Below are 14,427 nucleotides of genomic sequence, written 5' to 3'. Positions count from 1 at the left end.
ATAGGACTGGGTATCCTAACAAGAAAACAAATGATCCATCTCTATGTAGCATTCTCTGAAACAAATGCAACTTAAAGAGAACCTTGGCATAATTTGAAATAGATCACAAATTTATCCTTTCCAATTAGATCCAAGAACCTAGTAAGAACAAAGTGACTCACAGATGAGTTCTGAGACTGCCTGTACATTCTTATTACGCTAGCTATCATGGATTGTTGTGGCAAACCTGATTTATCATCTCAGCACTACATATCAAGATGTTATGTAAGCTCCTCTGTAGGTACAGATTTTATCTACTATGAAAGCAACTAATTTTTTCATGTAGTCAATACTGATCATTAACTGTTAAATGTTATTTAAAGAACTTTTACAGGTAAATATTTAAAAGCTGCACACTGGCTGTATTGTTTACACTGGTAAACAAAGGGGGGAAAGCCACATGCTTTCACACACTACCTCAGAAATTCAACATAAAATATAAGATATGGAAACCAAACAACGCAGTGAACAACTGAGCTGGAATATAACACAAGATCTAGCCAAGGGTTAAGCACCATTCTTTTCAAACTACACCAAGAAGTGATTTCTTTATTGTAAAGAACAAGTATCTTGGACAATATTCCTTTATTTTCCTATCTAAAGACTCTTGCTCTTCAAAGGAAAAATTGTAAGACAGAAACTTAACAGTCTGTTATACCTGTACCCTAATTTCATGAAACAAGCACAGCTTCATGTTATTTCTAAATATCATCTCACAATTGTTCCAAGCATAACTTTAACAGAAAGGTGGAATATTCTTGCTTACTGTACACAGAAAGACCATAAACTGGAAAGAACAGATTGTTTTAAAATGTTTCTTTATTGAAATGTGTAGTATCAGATTGCTGCTAAATACAGCACCACCTTGATTTTTTACATAATATAAGGAATTATATTTCATAGACAGACTATTTTATATCACTGAACCTTCAGCCGAGTACATTTTGTTTGTTGGAAGAGTCTTATTTCCCAGGCTGCATGCCAGTTCATTTGTGGCATACTGGAAAACTTCCGAGACCCACTCAAGGAACTTTTCCTGTTTCTATTGTTGTGTGATACATAAAATTGCACAGAAACGGAACACTCATGAGCCTTTTCATGTGTGAAGCAGTCATCTTTGGACACTAAAGACAGCCATACTTAGATGAGTGGAGAGTCTGGATTGACTTACTGTACACAGCATGTCAGACACTTGGGTTACTTGACCATTTAATACTGCTGCTATCTAAATAATTACTTTAATTTTTTCCACTAAGTTAATTTTGAGAGCCAACAATTCTCAATCCTTTCCTTGCAAATGTAGAACTCAATACACCTTTTTACCCTAGAAATTATTTACTCCAACTAGGAGGAAAAAAAGAACTTTGTCTTCTAATGTATCTACTCATGGCAGAACTGATATCTTACTGAGAACCTTGTTTAAGAGGGACAAATTAAAACAAGTCATTTTTACCAAAAATGAACCCTACTTGAGACAAAATCCATCCATGTTCCCAGTTAAAAAGAAAAGAAGAAATGCAAGAAAAACCAGGTTCTTGATAGTTTAATGCTTGTATCCCCTGCTGCTATGTGACAGAATTGCAAAAGCAAGAGAGGTGAGAGAGTAGGTGAAAGATGCAAAGATATGCTTTTCCTTGAGCTCTTTTAGTTTGGTAATCTTGTTGTAGTTACATCTATTACGAACACGAGTTTCAGGTGCAGTTCCAGTTGACAGTAGCCTTACAGAAGGCCAGGCACTCTCGCATGTCCAGGAATTATATTACAATAATAGAATATTTGCTAGCAGTAAATCCCAAACTTTATTGGCCCATGTTCATGTACAAGCTTCTTAAAAGAGATTGTGCTGTTAAGCGAAAGAACATCAAGCACACGAAGCCTGACTGGGGAACTTGAAAATGTAGCCACCACTTGCTAACACCAAACTAATGTGCATGCGGATATCATCTAGGGACAGTCAACCATGCCACAGGCTGATTTGGTCAAAGAGCAAAAGCAGAACTGGCAGATTTTACAACCGTTCCACAAATACAGGAACTGCAAGAGTGGATTAGACTGGTAATCTGCCCAATTTGAATCTACCCATCCAATACTCTGGTACAGAGTCTGTTTTTAATGACAGAGAGTATTTTTTTGTAGAGAAGCACTCTATGTTCCTTTAAAAGTTCAGGGTATGAACCATTTGGTAGCATCGGCCAAGGGTGCCTACTGCCCTGGTACCTCTTTTGACACAAGTCTTGAAAAATCTCTCATTTTAACTACCTGGAAAACAAGGTCTAAGATAAACATCATCTCCCTGTTGCCCCAACCCTATTTCACCCCTCTCTGACACAAGACCATTTCAGATTTTCTAAAATATCCTTATGCTCTAGTTCTCCTTTACAGGGGCAGATATGGGGCTAGGGGGCGGGGGTGTAATTCCTGCTCCACACTGTTTAAGTCAAGCTGCCTGGCAGTGGCAGCACCGTTATTAGTCAGGCAGCCATAAGGCTCAGTATGATCCGATTCCATATAAACGCTCCGTCCCACAAGTGTTAATGACCGTCTCTCCTTCTTAACGGCTTTGATGTTGCACCAACACAGCTATCCTTTCTTCTGCTGCTCTGCTGCCTTTAGCTGCTCCTGGTAAGGAAGCTCCCATTTTCCAGCCTTGCAGAATGCTTTTAGCTTGTTCCAATGAAGCTCTGCTCGTTTTTCCTTCAATCTTAAACTGAACAATACAGCCCGAGCCCCCCGTTTCTTTTCAATGGGAGAAAAATGTGTTTGCTGTATGTCCAACGATGTGCCTTGCCACCTGCACCCCCCTGTCAAAGTCCTGGGTCTGCCTGTGCTCCTTTCCCCCCTTTTAGCGGAGCAAAACCGCCGACCCCCTCATGCCCCTTGCTCCTAGCTGACGTTAACACCTGGTGCGTCTTCGGCCGCCGCCCTCCCAACTCCTTTTGGCCCTGCGCACACACGTTGCCCGGCTCCTACTTCCGTTGCAGGGTGTACTTAGACCGGGCGGGACCTCCGCGGCTGTAGTCAACCCCCGCCCCGGGCAGGAACATCCCTCTACGAACCATCCCATACACATCCATCATCTACGCCCCCCGCCCCTAGCCAGGCGGTTCCAGCCCAACCGCCCCGAGGCCCGGCCCGGTCCGCCTCACGCGCAGCAGCCGCCGCCGGAGCGACCCGGAAGCGGAACGGAGCCCCTCCCCCTGTCTGACGTCACTTCTGGTGACTCCAGTGCCTGCAGGGGAAGGCTGCTGTTGCAGCGCTCTGGGGACCACTGGCGGGGGGGCGTTAAAGGCCGGGACGAGAGAGCGAGTGCGAGGCAAGGGCAACGGCTGCAGCCTGCGGCTGCTTCGCCTTTAAGGGGGCGGAGGCCGGCTGAGCGCTCGCTTTGAGGAAGCGGCGCGGGCCTGGGAGCACGTGAGTCTCCGCCGGCCTCGGGGGCGGGGCTCGGCCGCTGCCCATGCGGTTCAATGGGCTTTGTTCAGCACCCTCCCCGTGGGGCAGGGCCCATCCCTACGCCAGGGGCTGACAGAGCCCTCGGGGGACTCCTCTCCCTGCCCCTGGCTCACACCCACCTGTGGTGCAAAAGCTTCTCCGGCCGCCACCTTTAAAAAGGGTATGGCACGAAACCCGCGTCTCTTCGGGTGCCGGGAAAAGTGCCACGGAATGTCGCACGCGATGGTGCCATAGATACAAGGCAAGAGGCGTATTAGAGCCCTCCATCCTTATGGCAGGTGCAGGGGGAGCCCAGGATCAGGACCCAGGCTCCCCCTGCACCAGGTCCCGAGGCTGCGAGCTCCAGAGCTGATGGGGATCACAGCAGTGGGAGTCTCAGGAGGCTCACAGTGATCCCGGCTTCAAGCTGACGAGGCTCACGGCAGGAGCGGCGCCGGCAGGGTTGGCGGTGCACCCTTGTGGGTGGGAGCACCTCAGTTAATGGAGCCCCCGGGGAGCACTTGGCCACATATTCAATTAATGGCATGATTATAACAAACTAAGGAATTATTGCATACATTTATTCTGGAACAACTGTAGCCTATTTATTGGTTGTTATCACACCATTCATTGGTTGAATATGTAGCTGGGTCACAAGGCATGATTAATTATAGAATCATAGAAAGTTAGGGTTGGAGGGCACCTCAAGGGGTCATGTAGTCCAGTGGCTCCCAAACTTCCTACCAGGACCCCTTTGCAAAGATCTATGGGCTGTCCCAACCCACACCCTGCCTGGCTCTGCCAGTTTCCTCCCCTGCCACCCATCCTTGAGAAACTCTGATCTAGTCTAGCCCCCTGCTCAAAGTAGGAACATCCCCAACTAGGTCATTCCAGCCCAGACTTTGTCTAGCCGGGTCTTAAAAACCTCTAAGGATAGAGATGCCTGAAGGAGGGCGGTTTGTGCCCAAAACCTTGCAAAGAACAATTTTTCCAACTATTTAGTTGGTCTAACAAAAGATATTGCACCTACCCAAAGAACCTTGTCTGTCCAAGGATGGAGGTTTTTTAAGACCCACTTGTAATAAGGTGTTAATTGGTTAATAACACCTTAAACTGTGGCATGTAGAGGGAGCCTTACACACATCCTGCACCCTCAGGGCTACAACAAGGCTCTAACCTCACTATGCCAAAATAAGAATGCCCATGGAGGGTCGCATTGGTAAAATGAACAGTTGAAATTTACACAGTTGAAACCAAGATTCCAGGGTGATGAAGGTCAAATCTATGCTTTTTGTCTTGTAATTGTATGCTTGGGTGACAAATCTGTTACGCATTTCTGCAATGAGGCAGAACAAACTACAAGCAATTAAAAAGATTAGTTTAAACATTTTTTTTAAATTAAGTTTTGGTCTTATATTTTAAATAATTTAGTTAGCAGTTAAGCTTCTTGCAGCTTACCTGTACTTTTATCAGAACAATTTAGTTTTTCAAATGTTACTGGGTATGCATTGAGAGATTCCTTCCCCCCACCCCAAAGTTTGCATTCAAAAATATATTCTAATATTATAAGGTAATAAACTTACAAGAAACACCCCTAGACCTGAACATGTTAGTGGCTGTAACCCACTTAACAGCACATAAAAATGATGATAGATAGAGCCAGAGACAGAACAGTTTTCCTGGGGCTATTACCCTGCCTTTGCAAGTCTGTCTTGCAAAACAAACAACATGTGATAAGGTAATTGAAGACTTTCACTCCTCTTGCTTTGTAGAACTGCTTATGTAAGGTTAGCTCTGAGAGCACTGCCAGGTACATAATTTGCCCTGATCTTCCTGATAGAACCCAGTCTCATTTACTGGCTGCAGCCTATCATAGTAAGAGTCCCATATTTTATTTTTGGTGCAGCTAGGAATGAGATTGTGAAAATGGTATGCTCCTTAGTTGTCACGTGTGTAAAAAACTGTAAAAATATGAGGACTTGGTCAAGAAGGGTCATGCAATACAGAGAATTACTGCCAGTTGAGAAGTGAAACAAGAACTACAACTTCATAGCTCCACGCTCCTTCCTGAGGGGCAACCACAGTGATGGAGACAAGTATACATACACCTTACACTGTTTCCACAAAAGTTTGAGGAGAAGCATGTAAATTACAGGACTTGTTTTTTTTAAACAAGTCCTTAGGAGAGGACAAGATTGGGGGGGGAGGAGGGAGAAGAAACAACAAATATAGCTCTTCAGCCTAATGCAGTTTTAATGTACTATTTATTTTATGATTCAATACCAAAGAAAAACATTTCAGATGCCCTGGCATAATTTAATACCAGGAAACGTAAGCAAGGGTGGAAAAAGAAGCCCTTCAAGAAATGCTCCCCAACATGAGATTATTATGGAAGGGTCTTCCAAAGAAAGTGATGCTAATCTCAGGTGGTGGCTCTTTCAAGTACAAATTTAGACCAGACTAGGTCATTTTCATCTGTGCAATTCTCAGATATCTAAACCTACTAGTTTTTCTACTTCTATTTCTGTACTACACTAAAAAAAAAAAGTTTGGATGTATGTTGCTATCATACTTGGATCTCTCAGCATTACTGCTTAACAGCTTTCTTCTACCGCCTCTACATATTCTTATTCTTCACTTGTACTAGGATGCATTTTTCCTCACAAAATATTTTCTCCTTGTATTTCTTAGCCACTTTATATTATTTTCTACCTTTACGTACTTTAATTTTTACAACTATACCATATGGCACTCGTCTTTAAAGTACTACATTTTCTGGCTTGATCCTATGGAACATTTGGACTAAAAGCTGACAGACTCTGCCATCTGAGAACTGTCCCTGGCAAAGAATGCATCCTCTTTGCCTGGCAGACTGGTTTAACAAGCTTCTCTATCATGTGCTATTATACTCCAGTAGACTACTTCCTGGAGTTTACCAGCTGATAAGAGTTTAGAACAAACCCTCAACTGATCTAATTTAGTCCAGAATAGCAGAGCTCACCTGAGAATCTGGAAGCTACAACCAACTTGGCTTGTGGTCTCCTACTGTGCTTAGCACAGCATCTGGGCCCAAGATGCACTGCTATACAGAGAAACTTAGCATATGAGACAAAACGCAGGACAACAGTTCAAGGGACATAGAGAGGTCACTGCCAACTCAGTTTGTTAAACTCAGTTAAATTTTAAAACATGAAAATCATATTCAATTCTAAATTGAGTTTTGTGAAGTAAGATGTTGTTTGCCTTCTCTCCAAGAACAATGAAAGATAAGTGATAATTAGATATTCTAGACATCTGCTCTCAACTCTATAAATTGTTATTTATCATTAGTTCATAATCTTTCCGCCAGCTGAACTTCCGTAACATTATGTGCAGCCACGCTAATGGATATTTTCAAGTAATATTTCTTGTCATTCAAATGCTTTACCAAGAATGAAGGGTTCATCTCTACTGCATTCCACTCATTCACTGGTTTTGCAATTAATCAAAAGTGCTAGCAAGTTTGGCACCCACTACGGGCACACCATATTTTGATTGCTGGTGGTTCTATTATCTAAATGTTCACAGATTTTTTAGTAAAACTCCTTAAATATGAAATTCATCACATTAAATTATCATCTTTTCTACAACATTCTAGTACAGCATCTTTTGGACACCCAACTATTGTGTTCAAGATCTTTTCTTAGATCTCACTAAGGCTTCAACATCAAAGATACAATACTGTATTTAATGCTTGCCACGAACAACTGGAGATCCAAATCTTTTCTCCAATTATGTTGTCTCCAGCTCTCAAGAGCTGTTCAACCTCAGGTGTACTCTGTGACCCCAGCAGCACAACTGCATTGATTGCAAGTGTTCTGCTACAACTGTGTTCCCTGTCAGAAGGAGTCAGTGATGCTCAGGTGAGGAAAAATAAGCAATGATTTCCAAGCACAGAGGTGCTGCCTGCCTTCCCAATGAATGACCATTAGAGAGGATGGATTCAATAAAACTTGCCTAGTTCTGATTTGAAAATTACTCTTTACTGACTCTACTGTCAATACTGCTTGAGTTCTTGTCATCTCAAACTTCATTCCACTGAGAGCTGTACACTGTCAGTCTGTTTCTGTGGTTGCTGCTGGTCATACTTTCTTGCTGGAAAAGAGAACAGAAATCAATGCCATTAAATGTTATTAACATACAGCCTGTTGAAGCACAGCGATCACTAGGAAGGTGGGTTTAATAGGAAGAATGCACCTCTGGTAAGAGACCTACCTTGGTCTGCTATTACAATAAAAAATAGCCATTTCCAATTCATAACTTTTTGAAACCTCAACTACCCCTACTTGAACAGAATCAAGTGTTTCACTATATCTCATCAAATTAAGTAGAAAAACTGTCAGTGCCATCAGTTTCTTTTTGAACTGAAGGTTTAAGTGAGGGATGCAAATATGAATCTAGCACTGCTGGAAAGAAAAGCAGATATGCCTGAATCTATTACAACTTACACTGCTGGAAACGAATTACAGGCAGTTCATTCTTTCCTTAAAAGATCTAGTCAAACAAAAAGTGCTAGGGACTAAGAGAGAAAATATTAGCAAAAAATTGTTATGAACTAGAAAATATATTTCTAAGTTTCAAGCACCTGTTAGCGTGAGGATTGTGACAATGAAGGAAATTTCTCAGCCTTCGTTTTTAGAGAGCTATGCCTGTAGCTTCAGAAATTGGTGGGAGAACTGAGTGCATAATCCATCTCATGAGATCTGGAAACTAAGAAAGCAGTCGGGAAGACGTTTAGAAGGAAGACTTATTCCCTCTAAATAGGTGGGGAAACATTTGAGGTTTATCCTGAGATCCATCAGGCAGAGAAGTGGCCAAGGAGGAGAAAGGATATTATCAGATTCAAGGAGGAGAAAGGATATTATCAGATTTCTAGCAATTACCCTTTTTCTTCAAAAGGAAAGACAGCGCTAGTAAAACCTGATGGTAAGAAACAAAACCAAGCTGGTTTATGCTGAAGTAACTTTGCTGGACACATTTAAAAGCAAATGCTACCACCACCTGCAGCTGAATACCAGCTGAAACCTGTATCTATTACCCCAAAAGGTTTTGTCTTGTGAGATCCACAAGAGCTTAATGCCATTATTCAAGTTTCTCCCAATGAGTATTTCTATAAATATTTTTCTTGCAGGCATTTTCTCTTTTGATGATGTTGCTTATACCTTCACCAGACTCAGTGCCCCAAATCGCATCTGCCTTACATAGTAATCAAAAGGAAGGTGGTTATTTCATTCCTTCAGTTTTGTAAAATGAAGACTGACTATGTGGTGGAGTTAGCTGGACCAGTTACAGAACATTCTGGCAAGGCTCTTGGTGTCAGTTTATATCAGTTACAAGGAAATCATTCAAGGGTATGATTCCCACAACTCTAACTATACTCTAGTGTGCACATGGTATAGTTTTGCAGGTGGCATTTGTAAATATAAACTAACACATAATAGCCACGTGGTCAAAGTGTGCCTGGTAAGGTGAACCAAAAGCTATTCCTCTAAGAAAAAACTCCTCTAATAAAAATCCTTTACAGAAAGTGTAAAATGTCACACACCCTCTTGAGCTTTGTATTTTCAACTTAAACCAACCTGGGAACTCCCCAAAACTAAGAGGTTTCTAGGGCTGTTAGCTCCCAGCCTAAGGGCTTCCTGGTGCCTCCAGCTACCAGGGAAGCATGGAATTTCAACCTACAATCACAGAAGGATTTATTATTTACACCTCATGAGAAGACAGCCTAAAGAGACATATTCCCTGCATCATGAACAGTACCATTATAAAATAATTTCACTATTAAAACCTATGAAGTTCAAAGATACCTCTGTGCAAGGAAAATGAGGCAGCAAAAGGACTAACACAAAGCAAAAAAAAAATGTGAGTTGCAAATTTTCTAGCACCAAGTTGCTGGTCAAGTACCTATACATAAGTCACCACCAGAAGCCCAATAAAAAACCTACTCCAACCATGAAATTATTCCATCATTTCTTACTTAACAAAAGACCAGAGAAGAGTCTGTCTATATTTGAGTCTGTTCCAAAATGCAAGAGCAGGAAACAGGAAAGTTACTGATTGGTTCAGAGAGTTGTCATGTCCAGTCTATATCAGCTCAATATACAAGCAGGATATTAGACTGGGTGACATCTATCTGTGGGTGGACTAGACTCAACAAGTATCTACATGAGGCAACAGCTGTGATCCAAGTATAACAAAATCTTCCTACACATCCTGATAAATAATTGGAAACCATTTTAACATCTGACACCTGCACCAATCAATAACAGGCTTAAGTAAGGATATGGACAAGAACAAACTGGGGGATAAACTGAACTTAATGCATGTCAGCTGGTTTGTGCATCCCTTCCTGTTCCATGGTATATGGAAGCTAGTTCTGTTTCATTTGGGGGAAGGGGAAGAATTGTTCATGGTGCAGCTTTTTCAGTCACTGCAGTAGACATGAAATAGTTACCACAGAGCAACTGACACATGAGAAGTTCCTTTGCCCTCAACCCTTTGTTCATTTGTCCATGTCCTAAGACTGGAGAATACAGTTTCCAGACTCAGCCACTAAAGATGAAATTCCAGACAATGCAGACAATGTATAGGACTTGGCCTTTTAACATGTGACCCTGGACAGTTCTCATGATATCTGAATAAATGCACACCAGAGTAACCTGACCCCATTGCTTTTAAAGAAGCCTCTTCAGTCATTTCTCATAAAATGAAAGATCAGAGTAAGGGAGTTGTTATAAGAGATCCAACTAACCTTGTTAATCACAGAAGAACAGATGGTGATAAGCCCTCTCCTTAATTTAGGGGATACCTGCCAGTAAACAGTCTACTACAAAGTCAGTTAAGCCAGTCTGTGATCACATTCTTTCCTGCCAAGTTATACTCTATGGGACGCTAACAAATCCTATGCCAGCAGGGCATCTTTACATGGGAAATATGAACCTGTCCATCCACTGTGCACTGGAAAATACATGGTGGGCTCTCTTGGCACATGTTCATTTCATGGCACAACAGGATCTGGGAGAAAACAGCCCTATACCTCCTCCTAACCACCAGTGCAGAGGTAGAAGGCACAAGCCTGGCTTCTTATCAATTTTACTTCAATGGATACTTTGTAATATGAGAGGAATTTACTGTTGATACTTCATGGCAAAATCAGTGTTCTTCTATGTACTACCTGATCAGGGAAAGATTCTTATTCTTTATTACAATATCAATTCTTATCAATATATGTTAATACTCCCTTTAACTGTAGTGGGGACAGAGGCAGATAGGCCAGTTCTGGGGAATTTATGAAAAATTCTCTCTAGAGTTCTTTATAGGTACTTCTGGTGAATGTTAGTGCTTGGATGTCTGACTAGATGATCTAGTTGGCCCCCTCTGGCCTGACAATCTATTTTTAGTTGCCAGGTTAGATTCACCACCTTACTACTAACATAATGTCCATAAACAGAGATTCTAATTCCACACTTCCTTAAGCTCTTTCAAGCAACTCAACCCACTTGGACTGATTTGCACTACAAGTCTCATGCTGCAGGATCACAGCTTTCTATAAGAGTTATACCTTGCTGAGGAAAGACTTGGACCCTTATACCTCCTGTGATTTCTATTTACTAATACTACAGAACTGCCTTGACTAACATGGCACACCACTGACAGAAAATTCTGATTTAATTCTGCGATTTAAACAGTTAAAATATCCAAGCATTTCATGTACTTGAAAAAGATACAGTTATACAGTTTCCATGATTGCTTAGGAATATGCACATCTCAAGAGGACACAGCACAAACTTACCTATAGAATACATCTCTAACTGCTGCCTTAAGCGGATTTTTTTCATGCTGTCGTAAAAGTTTGGCTCTGTTGGCATCTCTGCTGCAGGAGGCAGTGTAAATATTCGCATGATTTTCCTTTTATTCCTAACATATAAAGAAGAAAATAAATAACATGCATGACAAGTAGGTACAAGTAATCCAGATACCATCTCCCACCAACAAGTGTTTTTATAAATAAATGACCCTATTTTGATTACCTTGATCATACTACATTACACACAGAAAAGGACATTGATTTAAGGGCGTCTTAGGAAGGCTCACATGCTATCAAAAACTAGTCAGTAGCCCTCCCAGAAGAAATATGGGCATTGTTGGTTAGTTCTATAATCTCCAGCTCCTCCTCCAAACTAGTGTTGGCAGAAAACTTTTTTTTTTTTGACCAGTTCAGGGCTTACAGCTAGACAAAGCCAGTCTAACCTGCTTTAAACTGGCTCCATGAAGTTTGTTGTTCAAGTGATCTATTGAAGGACAGAAGTTCAGAAATGCTTCCAAAACCAGCATACTACAAAAAGCCACCTCAACAACTGAAAGCGTTCTGTTTTGTCCCTAGTGCCAGGAGAAACAAGGTGGAATAACTAAGCGGCATACTTTAAATCTTTTCTGAAATACGGAGTTTTATGAGAAAAACGTAGAACACGAGTGCTGGGGTTTTGGTTGTAACTATGTTGGTCTAGGCATAGGCAGGCAAAGTTCTTTGAGTAGATGTGATTGATATCTTTTATTAGACCAACTGAGTAGTTGGAAAAAAATTCTTGGCAAGCTTTCGGGCACAGTTACCCTTCTTCAGGCATAGGGAGTCTCTGCTGTTCTGAGACTCCAAGAAATGTAAGTAGCTGAAAGTGTGGCAGGATGTCAGTGAAAATGTAAGAGGTAGAATTAAAAATACAAAAGGTGAGGCAGAGAGTAGAAGCAGAGAGAGGGGGGAAAGGGGGAAGAGAGCAGGGAAAAAGGCTGGAGGGAAACAGTATCTGGGACACCATCTCCCTTCAGCCTTGTATTCTATCACTGTGCTGTCTCCCTTCAGCCTTTTTTCCCCTGCTCTTTTCCCCCTCCACCTCCCCCAACTCTGCCTCACCTTTTGTCTTTCTAATTCTGCTTTTTACATTTTCAATGACATGCTGCCACACTTTCAGCTTCTTGCATTTCTTGGAGTCTCAGAACAGCAGAGACTCCCCATGCCTGAAGAAGGGTGACTGCGCCCGAAAGCTTGCCAAGAATTTTTTTCTAAAAACTCAGTTGGTCTAATAAAAGATATCACATCTACTCAAATAAGCTTTCCTGAACACAAGTGTGACATTTGAGACATCACTGATGTACAAAGAGCTATACAAGAGGCAAAGCATCTGTACCTGCAGCTAAAATCAACAGCAATTGCTCTTGATTAACTCCAGGGTGAGGATACCAAAACTGCATATATAATACACAAGTGGCTACTTACAGTGAAAATCTGAAACCACGTGCAAAGCTGTTCAAATTTAGATTTAATGACTGTGACTCACTTCCTACCTTATGTGCTTCATTCACAATCAATGGGAGGAAACAAGTACAGAACAGAAAGGCGCTAAAAATTGATCCTAACTTTTTGTCCCAAACAATTCAGTACTAGGCACATTAAAGTTCCTACCCTAAATGGTTCTTCTCAGAGATTAACAGTGAATGTAAAACCAGCAACATGGTGGACTCAACTTAAAAAAATATACTTGGACCTGAAGTTCGTTAAATTTCGGATGTGTTTGCAGGTACATATGGTATCTACTGAAATGGCTGAAAATGTTTTCTTGAATTTTAGTTTAATCCAGAATAAACTAAGAAACAGGTTAGGAGCACAGAAAGTGAGCCAAGCTGTAATGCAGTATAAAATGCTTAATGCCATATTAGCTAAAACAGAGCCAGATTCTGAATCTAAATGTCGAAATGCAGAGTGAACATGAAGAGCAAGATGTTTTCTTCTGTTTATTTACTTCACATTAGTGAACTGTTTAATAGCATTGCAAACAAGATTTTTTTTCCTTTGAAGAATTAAAAAAAAAAAACCCACACTTTTTGTAAAAAAAAAAAGGATGTTTAGTTTTCATTTGTCCTTAAATAACTCAGTATCATTTCTTAGTACTTTGATTTCAAGGCATGTAGAGTACGGTACTCAATAGCACCTGGCAAGTCAAGTCCATGAACGTTAGATGAAATAACCGCCACGCTTGGAACACATGTTTTGGGGTTTTTTTCAAATGGCACCTGAAGTCTCCAGGAAGCGAGGATCCCTTCGGGCAGCAGTTCTCAACCTTTTTTCTACCAGGACCCATTTGTAAACATCAATGGCCAGTCCTGACCCAGTGCCCCTTGCTCCCAACCCGCTACCCCCTACCCCCAGTGTGTGGGCAGGGGGAGAGATGGGGGGAGGGAAAACAGCCCCTTGCAGGCTGGACTCTTCCAGCCTGCAAGGAAAAACCCATGGCTTCTCACTTTTTTCTCCTTTAAAGGAGAATCCATTTTTAAAGTTCGTTTGCGACCCTTTCATATATTCTTGCCACCCACTTCTGGGTCATGACCCACAGGTTCAGAAACGCTACCTTTGGGTGAGATCTTTTATTGAAGCAGCTGTTAAGTGGGTCAGAGTCAGACAAGCTTTCCAACAGAAGGCAGTTTACTTCAGAGACCTGATGAAGGTCTTGAATCCAAAAGCTTGTCAAACTTTAGGGGCACTGAAAATGACCCACAGTATGGATCTGGTGTCCAAGAGCGGCCTGCAGGGCTCGGTGTTGACCCACAGGCAGCACATGGGGTGCAGCCAGGGGCATCTTGCTCTCTTCAGCTCCCAGAGCTGCCTCCATGCATAGCACAGCCCCAGAACAGCCATGCACCGTTGTGCTGCTTGGGGCCCACAGCGCATATGGCACCCACCCCGCTGGGCCTGGAGGAGCAGGCTGGGCACCAGCACCGCCTGCACTCTGGGCACCCCAGCCTGAGAAAAACACCGTGCCCTCGAAGCCACGTGGCACCCCTACGTCATGGCCATGACGTCACCCCTACCAACTCTATCCGTGGCGTGGCCCCGGGCGCGCGCCGCTGACCTGCGGGCGTAGACGAGCA

General features: G+C 42.2%; 1 protein-coding gene across 1 annotated transcript; it reads right to left on the bottom strand.

Annotated features, from left to right (window-relative positions):
• Positions 1 to 5,715: 5,715 nt before the first annotated feature.
• On the bottom strand, positions 5,716 to 14,425 carry SMIM19 (small integral membrane protein 19; the record flags this gene model as incomplete). The annotated part of the gene is made up of 3 exons (XM_025208729.1): positions 5,716 to 7,602; positions 11,300 to 11,424; positions 14,409 to 14,425. Coding segments are annotated over 3 exons (207 nt in total), but the record flags the coding sequence as incomplete, so codon positions are not given.
• Between the last annotated feature and the right edge of the window lie 2 nt (positions 14,426 to 14,427).

This window comes from Alligator sinensis, unplaced genomic scaffold (assembly GCF_000455745.1).
Source record: "Alligator sinensis unplaced genomic scaffold, ASM45574v1 scaffold320_1, whole genome shotgun sequence".
Classification (NCBI taxonomy): domain Eukaryota; kingdom Metazoa; phylum Chordata; order Crocodylia; family Alligatoridae; genus Alligator; species Alligator sinensis.
This window is presented reverse-complemented; position numbering and strand designations above follow the sequence as displayed.